Below are 23361 nucleotides of genomic sequence, written 5' to 3'. Positions count from 1 at the left end.
TATATATATATATATATATATATATATATATATATATATATATATACTGTATAACAACAGCCCTTATAACCCCTAACATACAGTACTGTACACATACAGTACTGTATATGCACATAAATGATACTATGGGCCGGCAGGGGTGAGATGTGTTTGCAGCAGAGAGAGATCCGCTGCTCTCTCTCTGTGCAAACATCGGCACATTAAAACTTATTTTCAATACATTTTTATTTATAGTGTAGATGTGCTGGGGGTCTCGGGAGCTGAACCGCACTGGTTTCAGGTCGGGGGACCCCCTGCTCCCTGAGATACAGCCCCCTTTATGAGGTGCCGGTATCCCTCTGCGTTTAAAGGTCCCGATCACGTGATCGCGGCCTGTTAAACCAAGCAGAGGGATACTGGCACCCCCAAAAGGGGCCTGTATCTCGGGGAGCAGGGGGTCCCCGGACCTGAAACCAAAACGTTTCTGCTCCGGAGACCCTCTGCACATGTACAGTATAAATAAAACACATATATAAATAAACACTCATTCTTTACCTTAGCGGCTATGCGCTATGGTAAAGAAGCAGCATTTCTGTATTTTTAATAATATTGTACAGTGAGCAGGGGGTTCCCTGAGCCAGAAATCTAAACTCAGGGGGCCCCCTGCTCCTGCACAATATTATTAAAAATACAGAAATGCTGCTTCATTACCATAGCGTATAGCCGCTAAGGCAATGAAGGGGTTAACCCACCGTGCCCGCTTTATTGTGGGTAGTGGGGGTGGGTGAGGGGGTATTTGGCCCTTGGTGTGAGTTTAGGACTTGCGGGGGGGTTGCGGGTGCACTTAACCCCTTCACGACCATAGCAGTTAATACCGCTACGGTCATGAAGGGGTTAACCACTCCCGCGACCCCCCCCCCGCAAGCCCAAAACAACCACCATTGGGGCTAATACCCCCTTCACCCACCCCCACTATCCACAATAAAAAATAATCACACACAGCATCCCCGCAATACATAAATAAATAAATAAATAAATACAAATAAATACATTTGAAATACATTTTTATTTACTGATATTTACTGAAACCAAAACGTTTCTGCTCCGGAGACCCTCTGCACATGTACAGTATGAAAAAAACACATATATAAATAAACACTCGTTCTTTACCTTAGCGGCTATGCGCTATGGTAAAGAAGCAGCATTTCTGTATTTTTAATAATATTGTACAGTGAGCAGGGGGTTCCCTGAGCCAGAAATCTAAACTCAGGTGGCCCCCTGCTCCTGCACAATATTATTAAAAGTACAGAAATGCTGCTTCATTACCATAGCGTATAGCCGCTAAGGTAATGAAGGGGTTAAGGCATAATAAACAATTAATACATTCAATACATATTTTTAATGTCTGTGTTAAACCTCCCTGCCTTCACTGTAATCTATGTAAAAACCCCTCCCCCTATTCTCTCTTTTAAACTTCCCTGCAATCTATGTAAAACCCCCTCCCCTATTCTCTCTTTTAAACTTCCCTGCCTTCAATGTAATCTATGTAAAACCCCTCCCCCTATTCTCTCTTTTAAACCTCCCTGCCTTCTCTCTAATCTATGTAAAAAACCCTCCCCCTATCCCCCTATTGTGTGCGTTAAGCTTCCCTGCAATCTATGTAAAAAAACCTCCCCCTATTGTGTGTGTGTTAAATCTCCCTGGCCTGTGTTTCTGAGTGCAGTGTACTGTATGTAAATAAGGGGAGGGGGATCCCGTGTAAATAACCACACCCACCCCCGCTACCCACAATAAAAAAAAATCACACACAGCATCCCTGCAATACATAGATAAATCTAAATAAATCTAAATAAATAAATACAAATAAATACATTTGAAATACATTTTTATTCCTAGTGTAGATGTGCAGGGGGTCTCGGGAGCTGAACCGCACTGGTTTCAGGTCGGGGGACCCCCTGCTCCCCGAGATACAAACCCCTTTATGAGGTGCCGGTATCCCTCTGCGTTTTAAGGCCCCGATCACGTGACCGCGGCCTGTTAAACCAAGCAGAGGGATACCGGCACCCCCAAAAGGGGCCTGTATCTCGGGGGGCAGGGGGTCCCCGGACCTGAAACCAAAACGTTTCTGTTCCGGAGACCCTCTGCACATCTACACTGTGAATAAAACACACACATCATTAAAGAATCATTCTTTACCTTAGCGGCTATGTGCTATGGTAAAGAAGCAGCATTTCTGTATTTTTAATAATATTGTACAGTGAGCAGGGGGTTCCCTGAGCCAGAAATTAATACTCAGGGGACCCCCTGCTCCTGCACAATATTATTAAAAGTACAGAAATGCTGCTTCATTACCATAGCGTATAGCCGCTAAGGTAATGAAGGGGTTAAGGCATGATAACCAATAAATACATTCAATACACTACCCACTACCCATGGTAACCTCCGCAGCTGCTGCTGTAAAACAGAGAAAAAAATTAACACTTTCAAAGTAATGTCCCCTAACCCCTTAATCACCATAGCGGTTATTAACTGCTACAGTCATGAAGGGGTTAACCCACCCTCACCCACCACTCGGGATGCTTACATACCCTCCCACTCTAACCCCCCACCCCGTGAGGCCTAACCACCCTCAATCCTCACCCACTAACTACCCACAAGGGAGGCCTACCCACATACCGTTGGGGAACCCCCCCCACCCCCCCCAACCCCCACCCCCCCCACCCCCCACCCCCAGTCCCCGCAATTAAAACAATACACAGCCCCACAATAAACATCATTATATTTATTAAATACATTACCCACCCCCTGTGCCCCCCCCATAAATACAAGATTTATCCTTTTACATACAGGGTTCATAACGCAGCCCTGCGCTAGTCCCCGGTGGGCTGGCGGGGCACCTGGACAGACCTACAGTTTACCAGCAGCCCTTTTTACACAGGTTCTGGAGGCCTGCTGGTGGATCCCGCCAGCACCATGGCCCCCAGGTGGTCTCCTTGGGTCACCGTGGGCCACAGTTGGGTCCCCACGGTAGGCCCGCGGATGTCTGGGAGCCCCGGGCCAAACCCACAGGTGTCTGCGGGGCCTCGGGTTGGTTCCCTCGGTGGTCTGGGGAACTCACGGGTGCTCACTACGGGTCCGCGGTGCCCCCACAGAAGTGGGACCACACATCATCATCCCCGCACCTACGGGTCAGAGGTGCCCCCACAGAAGTGGGACCACACATCGTCATGCCCGCAGACTACGGGTCGGAGGTGCCCCCACAGAAGTGGGACCACACATCGTCATGCCCGCATGTGTCACCCGTGGAACCACCAGCCTGCTACCCTTGGGATACCCGAGGATTCCCGCAGGTGGTCTCCAGAGGTCCCACGCAGAACCACAGAACCAACCCTGAATGTAAAAAAAATAAACCAAAATAAACCTGGCCTATACATTCAATACATACACCCTCCCCCCCAACACCTACAGTACAATAATGTGCAAAATAACTATTATCCAGATATGGATAATAGATTATTTGCCCATTATTAAAAACATTAACTAGCATATTCAAATAAATAAAGTACTACTGACCTCATCAATACGAAGTGTCCGTCGCCAGCGCCTTCCTTCTCTTGCCCACACAATACATAGCCAATACCAAGCCAATACATTGCAAGTACATTCAGATATCAATTAACCCCTTAAACACCTTATCGGATAATAACCGCAAAGGTAATTAAGGGGTTAAGCCACATTGGCCCGATACCCACCCTTCACCCATGAATTTGTACTGTGGTTTCATCATGCAACTATATATATATATACTGTATATATATACATAGAGACAGAGAGAAAGAGAGAGAGAGAGAGAGAGAGAGAGAGAGATACAGTATATATATATATACACACGTTATATACACACCCATGATAAACCAATATACAGTACAAATAAATGTAGAAGGGTTATCAAAACCATACTGTCCTACAACCAAACACTTCTCCATACATACACACTAAATTAAAATCAATTTCCTTTAATATTCATAACTGATCTCTCAATCTAAATCATCACTAAACCTCTGAAAAGCCATTTAAACAACTTACATTCCAATATAAATGATGCCTAAATATCTATGCACCATATACATTCTGCAAATTAATCAACCAAGTAAACAAAAATCAATTAGCAATCATTATTTACATCCCTAAACAATTCATACTACATCCCGAACAATGAAACCATTAAAAAATTCACGCCTAGAGCAGAACAATTAAGCCTTTGAAAAAATATAAGTACCGACAAAAATACAACCTTTACAACCAAGCCTATACCTGACCTTCCTCAAACACACAATACAATACCAAGGAATACATCTATCTAATTTTAAAATACTTTAAACTCACAATAAAGCATAGCAGCATACACAAAATAATTTAAAACACATCTAATCCAGCTTTTAAAACATCATCATTTCTTACCCTGAATGTATACTGTATATCTCTCTAGACATATATACATACATACATACAGTGGCAAGAAATGATATACCACAAAAAAAAAATACACATGTCAAAAAACATTTTGAAAAAATTAACAAGTTAAATAAAATACATTTCTTTAGTTAACTTACCATTACTTGCCCCCACCGATTCCCGTTGCGCAGCTTACTCACGAACCAATCCACGAACAGGAACCCATAAAATAATAAACCAGAAAAAAAAAAAACTTTAAACTAAAAATCCAAAACAATCCACGGGTCTTCTATTTGTAATCCATCGTCATCTGTATTCTTCTATCTTCTATCTCTTTCCAGCTTCGCCCATGCGCAGTAAAGATCGCGCATGCGGTCCCTGTAGAAAAGAGCTGTACCAAGAACTACAATTCCCAGCAGCCTCTGGGGACTGCACTTTCACCCTTGTCACAGGCAGCATTGAAGCCAATAGAGCTGGCAGATTCTCATGCCGCAGAGTTGCAACAATGTTGTGTGCAGACAGGGTTTTTGTCAGTTGGAGCACGCTAGTTAGTCAGAGACAGGAGCTGCCCCGGGAAGGAGGTAGGGTACAGGAGTCAGGATTGCAGTCTACAACCAATCTCACTTCTTGTAGTGAGAGAAATTGAGCGAGAAACCGTATTGCCGTCTGGATCCCGAATGAGGGATGGTACATATAGTAATACCTTTAAGGACACAAAAAGAGAAACTAAGGATGGTAGGATTTGCCCCCTGTTTATTTCCCAATTTAGTAAGTCCAGTAGTCAGGTAAATAGAATTATAAACAAACATTGGGAACTACTAAAGATGGACCCCATACTTCATGAATACACTTAGAAAGGCCCAAAATGTGTATACAGAAGAGCCAAGACATTGGCCGCATTTATATCCCCAAGTGTGATCTCCACGCTTGTGAATGATCAAGATCGCTTTTTGACTAGGGGATCCTTTAGATGCAATCACTGTAATATGTGCCAATTCATGAAGCCAGCCAAGCATGTCTTTTCCCACAGTCCACATAAACGCTACAATATACACAATTTTATCAACTGTAATACTTCTTTTGTGGTTTATCTCATTGCCTGCGGCTGTGGGAAGAGATATGTTGGCAGGACAACAAGGGCATTGAAGACAAGGATGCAGGAACATTGCAGACTAATTCGCAAAAAAGACATGGAGCATCCTGTCTCCAAGCACTTTTCAGAATGTGGACAGGGGGGCATTAACAACTTCTCTTTCATGGGTGTAGAGAGGACAATTAAAAAAGAAAGAGGGGGAGACATTGTAAAAACATTGGATTGTAGAGAATCCTATTGGATATTCACGTTAAGAACAAGGTTCCCGGAAGGGATAAATGTAGAGTGGAACATCAACCACTTTTTGAAATAAGAACTACTTTGTCATTCGAAGTAGATATGGATATTACTGGATTATCTTTTGTTGTCTTTTGTTTTCGTTGTGGGGATTATGTCAAAAACATTTGACAGATTATCAAGAATTTGTTAAATTTCCCCAGTAGGATTCATTCACACGAATAACACATCACAACAAATAAACCCCATAGTTTAATATTTATGAACTGCCTCCTTGATATACGGATCACATTTATCAATAGTGCAATTATGTTTATCCTAGTAAATTATGTTTCTCATTGGTTTAACTGAATGTACTTGAACTATTTGATGAATATGTTAGATTTTCTAAATCTATATATGTTTACAATTATTTATGACAAACGGGAATTTATGTATGATTATATGCCCTCACAGCTTCAACTATGGTATAGGAACAATAACCATGTATGTTCAAAGAATCTAAATACATCTTCTCTAGGGCACTTCACATAATATGCTATATGAAAATACGTTGTATACATATATATATATATATATATATATATATATATATATATATATATATATATATATATATATTATGACCTCCATTTCATCTATGAGGGCATGCATTTGTTTTTATACAGGTATAAGATTATATTACACCTTTTTACTTAAGCTTTACAATTGCTTTTGTAGCTTTTTTTAATTAATAAACTGTTTGTTATATGTAATTTTCTTTTTATCGTGTTACTGACTGCCCAGTTGATTCCCCCGTTTCTGTATATGCATGTGGATCTTTCTGTATGCGCATGTAGATTCTGTAAAGGATTCCAGTATTATCACCTTTATGATTTGGCTATTCATTCTGTTTACTGGTGTTTCTTTATGACTGCTATTGTAATATATGTCTCTTAGGCAGAACGGGGGAATCCAGTACTTATTTGCTTAGCGGCTCATCTGCGCATGCGCCAATTAGCGGGGAAGAGGTGTTTCCTTGCCACTGCCAGAGGTGTATTCTCATCGGTTGAGCCGCCCTGAGGGGCGCGTCTCTCGTGATTGAGCACGGCTGGTATGAGCAGAGGATCCCATAGTACCTAGCCGCGGGACGCATGCGCGATGAACGTGATTTTCATTGGTCAGTGACGTTTCGCGACGTCACTGTTTGGCGCGAAAAAACGGCAGTCAGCTGTATTTAAACTGTTGTTATACTATGTACAGCACTTCTTGATAAAGTTCTTTGAAACGAAACGCGTAGAAGGTTTGCTGCTGCTCCCTACTTCTGATGGCTTGTCAATAAAGGATCTTTTGCAAGACCTGCTCTTTCCATTCATTGCTGTGCGCTGCACACCCTGGCTTTTGGAATCTTCATCCTACTACAGCTGCACGCTTTGGAAGGGAGGCTCTGGGAGAAAACTGAGTATTGTGAGTACATTACCTGGGGCTAACCCAATGAGGAAGGGGGGGTGCTTTTGGGCAACCCACCCCAACCTTCAGGGTAATCTTAGTGCCCCCTTAAGGTTTAGTACTGCTACTTTTTTATTCAAAATGAACCCAGTTTATGCTCCCTTCCATTATATACGGTCCCAGCACTTTTGAGCACCATTTCACCACCAAGTACTAAAAAAGAATTTTTTCCTAAATTAGTCGGGTGTTTTGCGTGTGGGAGATGCAAAATTTGCAAATATGTTTTAAAGTCTAAAGTGTTTACCAACATAGATAACACTAGATCTTATAACATCTCTCTGTTTGTAAACTGTAGGACAGAATATGTGATTTACATGCTGATCTGTGTGTGTCAAAAGAAATATATAGGTCTCACGACACGTATGTTTAAGTTAAGGATACTTGAACACATGCGACTTATCCTTCAAAAAGATCAGATACGCCCTGTGTCCAAACATTTCAGTGTATGCCAGGATGGGTCTCTCAACAATTTTACATGCATTGCTATTGAGCAAGTTCCTGTACATTGTAGAGGCGGTGATAGAGTTAATATACTCTACCGCAGAGAGGCCCACTGGATTTTCACACTGGACACACTGATCCCTAAAGGGTTAAACACGGAGTGGGATCTGAAATATTTTTTTTGAAACAATTGACCTACTCAGATTATATATTAAGCTAATATGTGTGTATGTTTTTTAGCTTCTTGTAATCCCTGATCATTTGTATTAAGAGACCTATGCTATGAAGAGTTCAGTGAGTGCATGTTATCTGTTTAGAAAATACAATGTTTGATAAACAGATCACTGTATATTGATGTCATGTGTTACTTAACATTCATACAGGATATAAATGCCTCTGGTTATTCTCTTATTATTTTTTTAATTGTGCTCAGTCCCTTTTTGTATTTGCTACCTTTTCACCATAATGAAGTATATAATGAATTCACGATACATGTATTTTACTTTTCCAACTGATAGGGTTCCTTTGGTCCCTTTTTCATATTTTTTTCTGTTGAGATTTTTTATTTAGAATGACAATAGTTAATTAATTATTATCACTAATATGAAATGTTTTGCATGTATCTTTTGATATTTGATCAAGATCTTTTATTCTAATGATGCTTTGTATTAGGTGTATGTAGTGTTAAGCTTTTTAACCAATGTAATTATCATTACAGCTGCATGTCAAGTGCACAGGAGGGGTTATATTAAGGAGATTAACGCACAGTCCCAACTATCCCCCTTGAGAAAGGGCTCTTAGAGCTTGAAACGCGTAGGAGGTTGTGTGTTTTTGTATTTTGTTTGTCCTTTTTTCATTTTTATGTAGTTCAATAAATGTTTTTAATCCTTCCTATCTGGTGAGCTGAAGGTGCTTTTTTGGACGTTGCAGTCCACTACCAATCCATTTCCACGTTTGCTTTGCCCATCGATTGGACAGACGCACTGAGGATTAGAGGGTACGTTCTATGGGAGTTGGCGTACATCATTGTCTCCCCTGTGGATCTCACAGAGGGAGGGGAGCGTTCACCAGATGGACCGGGAGTGCTCTCACGCACTACCGGCACTCGGGAGCTCCACGCAGTTGATGAGAGGAGTCGCAGCTGATTTGGAGACCAGCACGTCTACACTGCCAGCAGGACAGCCGAGTACAGAGAAAGGAGCGCTACAAGAGGGATCCACAGAGGTATTCACATTATTTCTCTGTCACACATGCATCCCAGGTAGCGGTGTCCATTGGAGCTCTTTCATTGTCTGTTGCTGTCCTCAGTGATTTCTTCAATCAACATCTATTTGACACCCACGTTTTCATTTTCCCTCGATGCTTTTCTCAGTTGTCCACCACATCATTTATTCTTTTTTAATTTTTTCCTAGTGACTCTCTGTTTTAGAGCTTATAGTAGCCTTGCCACTGATTACTAAGGTAATGAAGTGGCCTTTAAATGCATTTTTCCTGCCTTGGATGCATGCCGGGGGGGTCCGGTGCTGGTATTAATGGTATCAGCTCAGGAGACCCCCAGCATCAATCCCAGCCAGGAAAAAGGCCAGAATTTTTTCGAAGTGCCGATCCGCCGCTCATCAGCAGCCTCTCACCATCAACTTGCCATCTTTTTGTGGCGTGCCGGATTCGGCATAAAACCGCCATTCTAGAGTGGCGAATAGCGGCGCAAAGCTACTCTCCACTACTAGAAAACAGCGTGGCGGAAAAAATGTTTTCGCCCCTTACTGAATAGGGGTAGGCATTTTTGGCGTGTAACGGGCGAGAAGTGCCTTTCCGCCGCTTACTGCATGAAGCCCATAGTGTCAGACGCCCTTAAGCCTGTCACTTTGTCCAGTTACTTAATACTAAGATTGTGCTCACTCCTATCCATCCCTCTCTGATTTTTCAGTGCAGACATTGAGAATGACTGAACAAATCTGCACATGTGGGAGAGAGTTTTTGGTGCTCCTAGCACCTTGGTAATTACTGACTCTATTAGAAATTTAGAACTGTGATTTGGAGACACTGTATCAGACATCTGTTCAGCCTGTTACTCTGTCCAGTCGCATACAATCCAGGGAGTTCATTTATATTTATATGGAACTTTGGACAGTGATCACCTAGGGTAAAGGAACGGATCCCATTGGTTATTTAGATCCGTTACGGATACACATCCGCATTATATATACAGGTGGACCTTATATACCACTATGGGGTTAACACCAGGACCACATACTTGCTTGCAGGCATAAGATATATACATTTTACCTAACTGACAATCAATGATGATGTATGGTCCCATATTTAATCATCGTTTGCTTAGTTATTGCATATGTATTCTGGCACAAAGAGCAGCATAGCATATTGCTGTCATATAGCAATTCCTCCCTAGGATCCTACATACTTACCTTGAGTCCTAGTCACTTTACCTGATCCCAGTGTGATCACCAATGCCCACTGTTATACATTAAGTGGGGTCATTTACCTGGAATATATTCACTGTGATCATTTTAATTCGCATATTTGTCATCATTATGCCTTCCCGTTAGGCATACCTTAATATTGACTTCATTTTATCTGATTTCTTAATAAAAGTTATTTTAATTTATTCATCATTACATTTAGAACTGTTTAATTAGGTGTCCTTTATCTGGTGTTCAATTATCCCAGCCATTGTGAGTGCTCTCATTATAGGTGTTCCTTTTCTCTTTGTTCGACAGGTTGATCTTAGTTTCATATGTCCAAAGAATGCTGTTCCAGAACTGGGCTGGCTTTTTAGATGTTGTTTGGCAAAGTCTAATCTGGCCTTTCTATTCTTGAGGCTTATGAATGGTTTGCACCTTGTGGAACCTACGATCATCCACCACTGTTGTCTTCCGTGGACGTCCGGGCCTTTTTGTGTTGCAGAGCTCACCAGTGCATTCTTTTTTTTCTCCGCATGTAGCAAACTGTTGTTTTGGCCACTCCTAATGTTCCTGCTATCTCTCTGAGGGATTTTCTTTTTTTTTTGCAGCCTAAGGATGCCCTGTTTCGCTTGCATTGAGATCTCCTTTGACCGCATGTTGTGGGTTCACAGCAACAGCTTCCAAATGCGAATGCCACACCTGGAATCAACTCCAGACCTTTTGCCTGCTTAATTGATGATGAAATAACAAAGGAAAAGCCCACACCTGTCCATGAAACAGCTTTTGAGTCAATTGTCCAATTACTTTTGGTCCCTTGAAAAAGAGGGGGCTACATATTAAAGAGATGTAATTCTTAAACCCTTAGTCCAATTTGGATGTGAATACCCTCAAATTAAAGTGGACAGACTGCACTTTAAGCCCATATTAATTATTTAACTGTAACTTGAATTTATTTTGGTACACAGCCGAAATAACAAAACTTGTATCAGTGTCCAATTATTTCCGGACCTAACTGTACCTATTAGTGTGTACATTATATGTATGTGTTTGTGGGGGTGTAATATTAATGCATGTGTTGCGGTTCTCTGAATATTTTGGACAAAGACATTTTTTATAAAAGGGCCCTTCTTCCTGGAAAGGTTGCAGACCCCTGCCATAGGGATAGAGGGTTTGAAAGCTAGTCCCTATAAGAATTTAATGCTATATTGACATTTTATAGTTTTGATAAATGTGGTAGTTTCTTTGTCCATGCACCTACATCTTCTGGTACACTAAAATGTTAAAAGAGACGTTGCAATGTGATACAATATGTTGTTGTTTACAGAAACCCCCACAATTCGGTCAGAGAGAAATTCAATATTTCATAAAAGTCTATCAATCTGCTTTCTAAAAAAGCTGAGCAGCATGCCCCCTAAAAGGGGAACTGAAGTCCTTTATCTCTTTTCTTACAGGTTTTAAAAACACTTTGAATAATTTTTGTTCACTTCTATCCAAGATGTTTGAAACCGTGACCTAGATTCTAATCAATAGATTTACATAGTTACATAGTAGATGAGGTTGAAAAAAGACGTACGTCCATCAAGTTCAACCTATGCTAAATTTAGACAACAGATACTTTATTATATATATATACTTACTTATTGATCCAGAGGAAGGCAAACAAAAAACCCCATTAAGGGGAAAAATGAATTCCTTCTTGACTCCAAGAATTGGCAATCGGATTTATCCCTGGAACAACATCCTTCCCATGTATACTTATTTGGTATATCCCTGTATACCCTTCCCATCTAAAAATATGTCCAACCTTTTTTTGAACAAATCTATTGTATCTGCCATCACAGTCTCCATGGGTAATGAATTCCACATTTTAACTGCCCTTACTGTAAAGAACCCTTTCCTTTGTTGCTGGTGAAATTTCCTTTCCTCCAAACTTAAGGGATGGCCCGAGTCCTTTGTACTACCCGTGGGATGAATAGTTCTTTTGAAAGCTCCTTGGATTGTTCCCGAATATATTTGTATATAGTTATCATATCCCCTCTTAGACGCCTCTTTTCTAATGTAAATAAATCTAATTTAGCTAGCCTCTCCTCATAAGTTAGAATGCCCATCCCCTTTATTAATATGGTGGCTCTTCTCTGCACTCTCTCTAGTTCCATAATGTCTTTTCTTAGGATTGGTGCCCAAAATTGTACTCCATATTGAAGGTGTGGTCTTACTAATGCTTTGTAAAGGGGCATACTGTAATTATGTTTACTTCCATTCCATCCATTGCCCGTTTGATGCAAGATAAGATCTTGTTTGCCTTTGCAGCTACTGCATGACATTGGGCACGATTGCTAAGCCTGCTGTCTACAAGCACTCATAAATCCTTCTCCATGAAGGATTCCCCCAATATATCTCCATATATCTCCATTTAATTTGTAAGTCGCCTTTTTATTCTTGCATCCCAAATGCATAACCTTACATTTATCTGTATTAAAACTAATTTGCCATTTACCTGCCCACGTTTCCAGTCTCTCCAAGTCCTTCTGAAGAGAAATTACATCCTGCTCTGATTCTATTACCTTAGACAATTTAGTATCATCAGCAAAGATGGAGACTTTGCTCTCGATCCCAACCTCACGGTCATTAATAAACAAGTTAAAAAGCAGGGGTCCCAGTACCGATCCTTGAGGTACTCCACTCACGACTTTAGCCCAACCTGAAAAAGTTCCATTTATGACAACCCTCTGTTGTCTGTCCTTTAACCAGTTTTCAATCCAGGTGCATATATTATTACGGAGTCCAATTTTCTTTATTTTGTACACCAACCTCTTGTGTGAAACCGTATCAAAAGCCTTTGCAAAATGTAAGTAGACCACATCAACTGCATTACCCTGGTCTAAATTCCTACTTACCTCCTCAAAGAAACAAATAAGGTTAGTTTGGCAAGATCTATCCTTCATAAATCCATGCTGACTATTACTAATAATTTTGTTTTCCATTAGGTATTCCTGAATATTATCCCGTATTAAACCTTCAAGTAGTTTCCCTACTATTGAAGTCAGGCTTACAGGTCTGTAATTCCCTGGGTGTGATCTAGCTCCCTTTTTAAATATAGGCACCACATCTGCTTTATGCCAATCTTGTGGTACTGAGCCTGTGGAAATGGAGTCCTTGAATATTAAAGATAATGGTTTTGCTATTACTGAGCTTAACTCCTTGAGAATTCTTGGATGTATGCCATCACGGCCAGGTGCCTTATTTACTTTAATTTTTTCAAGTCGCTTATGAACTTCTTCCTCAGTTTACCAATTGGTCATTAATATGGAGGTTGTGGCTTCCTCCTGTGGCGCTACTATTGAACCTGAATCTTCCCTGGTAAACACAGAGGCAAAGAATTTGTTTAATACCTCTGCTTTTTTCTTATCTCCAATAATCTGCCTACCCATCTCACACTGAAAGGGTCCTATATTTTCTTTTCTCATTTTTTGTTATTAAGGTACTTAAAGAACTTTTTAGGGTTGACCTTACTTTCTATTGCAATCCTTTTTTCATTATCCATTTTTGCTAATTTAATTGACCTTTTGCAATTTTTGTTACATTCCTTATAATTCTGATACTATGTCTCTGTCCCTTCTGACTTAAAGAATCTAAACACCTTCCTCTTCTTGTCCATTTCCTCCCCTACCTGTTTATTTAGCCACATTGGTTTTGACTTATTTCTTTTATACTTATTACCCAAGTGTATACACTGATAAGTGTGCTTTTCTAACAATGTTTTAAAGACTGCCCATTTATCTTCTACATTCCCTGCAAAAACATCATCCCATTGTATTACTACTAGATTAGACCTCAGTTTATTAAAATCTGCCTTTCTAAAGTTTAAAGTCTTTGTTGAACCCAAGTAATCTGTTTCTTGATAATTTATTTCAAATGAGACCATGTTATGATCACTGTTACCCAAATGTTCCAGGACTTGAATATTTGTTATTACTTCTACATTGTTTGAAATGACCAAATCTAGAACTGCCCCTCTCCTGGTTGGTTCCTCAATAATTTGGGTCATATAATTATCTTTAAGCACCCTCAAAAACCTCTTTCCTTTTTTGGTAACGCTAATCTCATTGCCCCAGTCTATGTCTGGATAATTAAAATCCCCCATTATGCAAACATGACCCAGTTTTGATGCCTTCTCCATTTGCAAATGTATTTTAGCTTCCTCAATCTCACAGATATTTGGTGGTTTATAGCATATTCCCACAAACATTTTCTTTATACTTTTACCTCCACTGCTAATTTCTATCCACAAGGTCTCTACATTTTCATCATTCCCTTCATAGACATCATCCCTTATAATAGGTTTTAGATCTGGTTTAACATATAGACATACTCAACCTCCCCTTCTATTTGTTTGATCCTTCCGAAAAAGAGAATACCCCTTTAAATTAACTGTCCAGTCATGAGTTTCATCCCACCATGTTTCAGTAATGCCTATGATATCATACTGCTCCCTTGTAGCTATTAATTCAAGCTCCCCCATTTTATCTGTCAGGCTTCTTGCATTAGCAAGCATGCATTTAAGTTTTTTTTCAGCCTGTACTATTATCTTATCTGCTCCTTCCTTTCTGCTCCCACTTGGTTTAGTCTTTAGAAGTTTTCTAGTATTATCTCTATTTACTATGGGTGTCTCACTGCTTGTCAAACTTGTACTTGCCCCCATTCTACCTCCATACCACCTTGTATCCTCATCTATTCCATTTAGTTCATTATCTGTTTCATTCCCCTCCTAGTTTAAAATCTCCTCCAACCTTTTTAGCATTCTCCCCCCTAGCACAGAAGATCCCTCTTGATTGAGGTGCAATCCGTCCCTAGAATATAAATGGCACCTCTCAGAAAAGGAGTCCCAGTGCTCTAAAAACCCAAACCCCTCCTTCCTACACCACTTTCTTAGCCATGCATTAACCTCCCTGATCTCTGACTGTCTCCCTGCGGTAGCGCATGGCACTGGTAGTATTTCAGAAAATACTACCTTGGAGGTCCTTGCCTTAAGCTTTTGGCCTAGATCCCTGTAATCATTTTTAGGACCCTCCATCTTTCTCTAACTTTGTCATTGGTGCCAACATGTACCAAGACCGCCGGGTCAATCCCAGCCCCCCCCCCCCAACAATCTGTCTACCCGATCCGCAATGTGCCGAACCCGAGCACCCGGTTCATGCGGTCCCGGCAACAGATTGCCCTATCTACCTTCCTAATAATGGAGTCCCCTACCACCACAATCTTTCTTTGCATCTGAGCATCCTGAGTCCCCACTGTGCTGGAGGAACTATTCCCCTGGCTGCTAAAGGAATTAGTCTCCACCAAGCCTTGCCATTTCTGCCCCAACATCCCCAATATCTTCACTCAACATGGCAAATCTATTGGGATGTGTCAGCTCAGAAACTACCTGCCTCTCCCTATTGCCCCTGCTTCCCCTTCTAACTGTCACCCAGCTACCTACCTGCTCCTCACTAACAGCAACTAAGCTACCTACCTGTTCCTCACTAAAAGTGCCACCATCTGCACCACTAGTCGAAGCAAGGGCCTGCTCAGTGAGCTCTAATTCCCTTTCAAGATTGCCAATGTCCCTCAATATTGCAAGTTGCCTCTTCAGATCAGCAATCTCTGATTCTAAAGGGACCACCTGCTCACACTTCTCACAGCGGTATGCTCCTTGGAACAGCTGCTCCAAGTGCACATACATGTGGCAAGATGTGCATTGAGTGGCATTTTCAATCCTGCTCATTCTATCAACTATGAAGTTTAGAAGTACTAACAGTAAACTCTACTTCCATGTACTATACCTTGTTTAACTGCTTCCTTGTTCAAACTGCTTCTGGTTCTAACTGCACACACTTTAACCAACCAGCACTTCAATCAACCACACAGATCAATCAGTACACGCAAGCTCAATTTAATAGTCACTTAGTGTTAGTAATGTTCAAGGTTCAAAATATTTTTTTCAGTCCATAGTTAGAATATTTATATTGTTTTACTTGTGGGGAAAAAATGGTTTTATGTCTTCCAAAACTTTTTTTCTTAAAAGCTAAATGAGTATATACCAATTTATAACTAGTAACAGTCCTGCAAATAATAATCCTTTGTAGTTTTTATACAGTGTACCTTTTATTAAACCAACACAAAATTATATACAGATCAGATCTCATCATACAGTACATGAACCTTGACACTATGCATCGAAGGAGTGGAATAAAATACATAGTTTAATTTACCCCTTAGATTTTTATTATTAAGGATAGAATGAAGTTAAAGGAGACTACTGAGATAGAGTAAAATTTACCATTTGATGATTAAAATCCGATTCACTACGCAGAGAATACATGGTGCAAATGGAATACAGAGTATAAGGAGGGAACAGACTAGTAGAAAGCGAAGCATGATGCTTATCTCCAGACACAGAACATCCAACAGTATAACCACAACACAGGGCACTAAGGCTCACAAAACATTATGTGGGAGTCCAGGTAGGTATCTGTGTAATCCTGTAGTGTAATTCAGAATAAAGCCAATAGATTTGTAGATAAGCAGACAAGAGAAATGTTTACAATATGGCATGCAACTTTAACAATGTGTTTCTGGGCACTGTAGGAACAAAAAGTCATCAAAGCGCACACTGTCGCACTCAAATAGGCAATATCTGCCATTGACTTTTAATCGCCCTTTGATGACTTCCAGGCAAAAAATCTAATTTCACAGCAAATTGCAACATGCATTAAAGAAATGCACTAAAGTATCTTCTTCCAGGTACCATATGAAGCTTTGCTGGGCATTGTAGCAATAAAATAAAATAAAAACTTGTATTCCTCTTGGGACACTGTCCAGCCATTGTTATGTTGTGGCTGAAGTCTATTGCTATTATAGTTTCCCATAGCAGGTTGGCACACATTTGGAAACACTATTTCCATCTATTTTTTCCCCCAGAGTGTTTATGAAAACAATTAAATTCTAAACTAGGGTGCATTACCAATAAGATATTTACAGAGAATTATACGTTATAACTCTGCTAAGCCATTAACTCACAGGTAAAATCCCAGCATGTTGAGGGTTATTTCTTATTTGTAATGCATGAACATGTCATCTTCCCTAATCATTCAGCTAGATGGTACAATTTGTATTTATGTAAATTACATGGGTATTGATTTTAGTATCTCAATACAGGGATTTTGTCATTTGAAAATGGACATCAATGCCCAAACTCTATCTTTAACTGTTTAAATCATGGCAACCACACAGTGCTAGCGATGGCTTGAAACTCAAACGCTTTTAGATCCAGGGCTTGCTCTAGAAGCAAACAGTTTTTCAAACCTTTAAAAAACAAAAATATTTTATGACCACCAACTACATTTAAGAAGCATGTGTAAACCCTGAGTTCTACATATCTTGTAGGGACTAAGTACTGGATTACAGAAGGTGGTAACATTATTTAAATTAGTATTGCAATACATATCTGTAGAGTCTGTAATACGATATGCATTCCAAGAGCAGGCATAAGAAGCTTTCATTATGAATTGTAGATCATTAAATATGTGCTTATTCTGTTTTTATTTTCTTTAGGTGCACTTAGCACCTTAGATGTTGGAGTGGTTGCTATTCCTCAAACATCACATCATTTTTGGTCACTCCAAAAGAAAAGGAATGATGGGACTGTGGTACAATAGTCACAGATTACCACTGGCTCCTGAGAAGATATAATTGTAGTCATTTTGTGCTTCAATATAGAAATGTACAATTATTTAACATGTAACATTTTTGGAACCAATTCAGCAGTTGTGTAGAACCTAGAACAAAATGCAACGTGACTTACCTACCTACACCTCTCTCTCTCTCATATATATATATATCTCTACACACACACAATTTAGGTGGCACTCACATGACTCAATTTACTTTCCTGGGTGCACCTGCAACATGCAACGTGGAGGAATCCAAAGACAGGCACTCATGTACTGTTCTGTACTGTATGTGCATGAGCATTCAATAATTCAGAATTTTTACTTCTGCAGGCTAAATCTAAAAAAGAAAACCTTAGGAGCTTTACGCACATACTTCTGGAAAGCTTGGGTAGAAACTGCATCTATAAAGAACCTATTGGTTAGTTTTAAATGTGCTTGATCAGTTTAAAAAATTAAGCTTTTGCAAAGAACTTACGATACAACAGAACGTTGAAAAAAAAGAGTGAACTAATTTTCCTTAATATGTAATGGGTCCATCTAATGTTGTATGTGAAAAGTAGCCATATTGATGATATTATCCAATCAAGAACAAACACACTGCCATCAAGTATTCCATGAGTATTCTCATTGGTAGGTCTTTATATTCAATCCTATTTTCACATTGGTTCGTGTGGAATGATTACAGTAACTTCTGTGAACCCAGAAGTAAAAACCCCAGCAATTGTGCAGAGTTGTTCACCACAGCACTGGTATATCAGGGAAACAAACACTAACACAGTAACAAAGACCGTGGATTGGATGTGTTTTTCATCTAGATGTATCAATCAATGAGCTCTTATCTACTATGTAACTTAGTACCGTCCAAAACAAAATTCTGTTAAAGATTACATTTTTTTGTATTAAATAGTTTTTTAATTTTTTTTTCAGATAGAAACTATAGCTAACTATTAAAAAACAGATGAGGAAACCATGATATACCTTGTATATTTTTATAGGTGGTAGTATTTGCTTCCAATTTATATTAAGGTTAAAGAGTGAAATGACTGCTTTTTAAAAAAATGTTTTTTTTACTCTTTCCAATTTTTTTTTATATTGAGATTCCACTCCCAAGACAAATGATCAGTTTTGTCGTCGTCCGTGAAAATGGATTTGATGTGGTAGTTGCCCCTGACCATCATCCCTTTGGGAGCTTCTTCCATTGGTGTTAGAAACTCATATTCTTCAGCTCGGGGGCCATAGCTCCCGACCATGTGGGTCTCCATATCAACTGTTGGAACATAGAGGATAGAAAATCCAAGACTATTAGGTCAGGCATGCAATAAACATATTAAAATATCTTCATGTACTTTGTATGTAAGCAATACCACAAAAAACATGCTTCATTGAAGAAAGGTCAGCAAATTGGAGTATTTTCCATATTTACTAAAATACTAGAACATGAGTTCTTTATCCTTCAAAGCAGCCGCCTGTGCATTATTATTATTTTTGGGATATATATATATTTTTTACTTAAATAGATTTATTGTTGTCCTTTCAAACACGGTTTATATCTTTTATATCTGAAAGTTCATTCAGGAGATATAAGCGTTTGAAATATGTAGTGTCTGGGAGGTTTAAATTACATTTCCCCCAGAGCCCATTGCAGTCTAAAGGTTACCATGGTAACCCAGGAAGCTAGAGATTAAGAAAAGCATCTTAATACTAAAAAAAAGGGAGGGGGCTAAAGGACAGCAGGACCTGCTCAGGGGACAAGATCGGAACATTATAGGAGCTAGTCTCCTATAGGCTTTTAGACTGCTGCTTTGAAAAATGTGAAGAACCATTAAGGCTCTATGCAGATTTTGCTCAATTATGTTTTTACCAGCAACCCCAATAAAATCTAGAGATATGCAAAGACTTTACATGTGGGTAAAGAGTTAATGAAGAGCCTGACATGTTATGACCAAGGATACTTGTATCTTATTCAAATTATGATTAGGTTTTTGGATTTGTTTATGTGACATGGCGGTTAGAAGATAATGAGCATTGTACCTTTGCAAAAAATTAGATATGCACAGTATTGTATGTCTTTATTTATATAGCGCCATTAATGTACACAGCGCTTCACAGTAGTAAAACACATGGTAATCATATAAATAACAAATAATATAAATAACAGGTCATGAGAATAAGTGCTTCAGACATACTGTAGAAGTAACATTAAGGAAGAGGAGTCCCTGCTCCGAGGAGCACAGCATGATGTGACCAGATGCAAAATGTCTCTATAAATTCTGCTTCACTTTAGAATATATTTAACTTAAAATGTCCTCAATCTAAACACTGTTGAAGAGCTGGAAATGTGAACGCCTTGTTAAACAAATGAACAGAAAACGGGAAAGTCATACCCAATGTAGGGGTTTCATAGATGTGGTCAAGGGTCAGATGTTTTTGAGCCCCACTATTGTATTTTATGCTCCGTTTCTAATGAAGGTAAATATGGTGACATTACTATTATTGCAGATTATAAATTTTGTAATGGTTGCAGCCCATAACAATGCTGATAATTTTCTCAGCATTCATGTACAATTGGCCTGCTTTCCAATAGTTTGCTGCAAATGTCTCAATTCCTTTTTGAAATTAGAATATAGTCACAATGAAACATCAGGATGTAGGTTACCAAAGATTCATTTAAAGTTTTATACTGTAGTATGGTATCTGAAGTTGAAGTGTGACTAAGCAATATACTTTTCATTTACTTCAAACACATATTTAAGTCAGTGGCAAGCTGTCAAAACAATGTAGCAACAAAATATTTTAGACAAAATACCTTTTATGGATTTCCTGTAGGTATAGTGTACATATTTTAGCCCAGAAACGATTTCCTTGTTCACCTAGAAGTAAAATTGAATAAATGAGTTGCAGGTTGCTCAGCATTTCATTAAGAAAATGACTTATGGAAAATAAATGTCGGTGCTTCTAGTACAGTAGGTACATGTACAGGCAATGGCACACTAATTACAGTAGGAGTTGAAAACATTAACAAATACTTTGTGACAAACTAAGGGAGACAAACTAAGGGACAATACTTGGGAGAAACCATTAGCAAATATGGAGAAGAATATTTGGGTTTTCATTTTTTAAAAAGGTGTATGGAATTCATATGCTTGTTTATTATAACACAATCTGTACTTTACAGTTTTTAGGACTGGCATATTTGATTAAAATATAATTGCAAAACATTAAACATAGCTGTTAGGTCCCAGTAGAAGGGGATGTGGAAAAAAGCAAATTATATTTTAAATCGATAAATTCTGACTTCAAAGAGGGAGAGTCAACTCAATGAGCAAAGCTTTCCAAACTGAAATCTTTAAACATGTTTGAAAATCTGTCATATGGGTTAGAGTGTTGCTGTTTTATGTACTGTCCAAATAAAAAGGCCTAAATTGTACTAAAGGGCAAGTTATTGCTGGCAACACCACCCCGTCCATAAGGTGAGATGTGACGATAAAGCATAGTTAACAAGGCATCAACTTCCATTCACTGGGTATGTATTCTGAACTGCATTATGTGTCCAAGACGCCCCCAAAAATATTAATCTGTCCTGGAGTAGGGATTCTGTAGGCCTGTAAATTTATATTTAAAGTGCTACATAAGCAGTCATTATGACAAATACATTTTTACCCAGCACAGTGGTAGATAAGGTTGACATTAAAATTACATTGACATTGAAAATCAATCAATATTACACATAATTTACCTTGAAACTAATTTTAACTCTGTAGCTCACTCCTTCCTTCAAGATAAAGGACTGGTCCTTCAGAGCCGCCAAGCTACCTGCCAAAACAAACCCTCATGCTGGTTAATGAGCAATCAATAGTTCTAAGCAATAGAGAACATAATAGAAGTGAAGAAATTCTTAATACTTTTTCACATTTCCTTTTTTTAACTTTCTTCTTGTTCATACCAATCAGAACACAATTGTATAATTCCCCAGGAATTTGCTATTTTGCGGAAATTTTAATGTACTATAATCAGCTCAGAGTACTTTGCACTATTCTTTCATCAGTCCTTTCGTCAGTCATTCTGGTACAGTATTTTTTTTTATACAGGGCACATCTAGACATTCAAAAAACTATTAAATATGTCTTGCATAGTGAAACCAACATTAAAATAATAAATATTACATGATGCTTTTACTTTATTGCAAGTCCAATATGTGGTGCCACAGGGAACTGTACTTCTGTACAATAAAATATGTCTGTTAATGATTTTTATAGAATTAACTCTTGTTAATTGAAAATTGAAAAAAACAGAAAGCATAATTATCATGCTCTGATGTTTTACTTTACCTGTGAGATCCATGGTGATTGGTCCAGGTGCCTCATCACAGACCAGTGTGAGCCTTGTTACTTTAACATTGGGGGCATTAGGATCTGTAAAAAATAATAATATAATATATAACATTTACCTTAACATGATTCAAATATTCTGCTGCACTAAGTGTATTAGATGTGTTTATTGAGGTAAATATTGTTTCATAGCTGTACAAATACTGTAGGCACATGGTCCCTATGTGAAGTAAATAAATCATTAAATGAGTTTGTTGGTGTAGCAATTAAACATGGAGGGGCTTATGCAGAGAGGAACGTTATTTAATGTGAAAACGGCAGGAAAATAGCCACAGAATTGGAGTAAGTTATGGGCGTATGCTGAAAGCTGCGTTACCTCTTTTTTCTGATGAGATTCAAAATTGCCAAGTTTTTCTGGCTACATTGAACTCGCTATAATATAGGGCAGAATGGCGAGTTGCAGTGCATCTATGCTACCTGCATACCACCCTATTTTAACATGGCGAATTTACCAATCTCGCCACGTGTTTGGCAATTTTTAAAGTAAAGAAACCTGCTGTGGCGAATTTTATGAATCTCTCCATGTTCTCTGCAGGACAAGCTTCTCTGGTGTGTATTTTCGCCAAAAGATGGCGCTATTTCCCTTCTCTATCCTCTCTGCATAAGCCCCACAGACAACAATACACAAAAGAATTGGAAGGCATTTTTTTTCTTAATTAAAAGGGAACAATACTTTAATTTTTGCAAAGAGAAAAAAGTCACTTCAAACATTAAACTGTTATATATTGTAAATTGCTTTGAAATTTAAGCAACATATTTTTTTATTTTCTTGCAGCCGCTTTATTGTAATTCAGGCATGATTCTTCCAATCATTCATAGAATTAGGGGCCTCATGCAGAGAGCAGCGAATTTTAGAATTGGAGAGGGGGAAAAATTTTAGCTTTTTTGGAGAGTTTTTTTCTCCATATGCAGAAAGGGCAGAAAACTGCCTTTCTGCATATGGAGAGTTTCAACCAGCGCTATTAGCGCTGTTGAAACTGTTGGGAAAAAAATCGCGTTTTTTTTTTCTTCTCCCTCTGGCCAGCCTCCTGCCAACTTTTTTTGGCGGAGGTAAATTGAGAATTTCTCTCCATGTTATTGGCGCGATCAGCCACTAGATGGCGATCGCGCCTTTCTGAATAGGGAAATTTTTTCAACTGGAGAAA

The 23361-nt window shown here is 39.0% G+C and overlaps 1 protein-coding gene across 2 annotated transcripts in view; it reads right to left on the bottom strand.

Annotated features, from left to right (window-relative positions):
- Positions 1–16234: 16234 nt before the first annotated feature.
- ARHGDIG (Rho GDP dissociation inhibitor gamma) overlaps positions 16235–23361 on the bottom strand; it is a 140884-nt gene continuing 133757 nt past the window's right edge. For both annotated transcript variants that reach the window (XM_075565228.1, XM_075565227.1), the window contains exons 3-6: positions 22157–22240; positions 21565–21641; positions 20635–20698; positions 16235–19095 (exon numbers count right to left, since the gene is read on the bottom strand). In XM_075565228.1, coding sequence (XP_075421343.1) covers positions 18896–19095; positions 20635–20698; positions 21565–21641; positions 22157–22240 — 425 coding nt within the window. In that variant the 3' untranslated portion in view covers positions 16235–18895. The remainder of the gene's footprint in view (positions 19096–20634; positions 20699–21564; positions 21642–22156; positions 22241–23361) is intronic.

Source organism: Ascaphus truei, chromosome 11, assembly GCF_040206685.1.
Source record: "Ascaphus truei isolate aAscTru1 chromosome 11, aAscTru1.hap1, whole genome shotgun sequence".
Lineage (NCBI taxonomy): Eukaryota > Metazoa > Chordata > Amphibia > Anura > Ascaphidae > Ascaphus > Ascaphus truei.
Note: the sequence above shows the minus strand (reverse complement) of the source record. Positions and strands in the feature narration are given on the sequence as shown.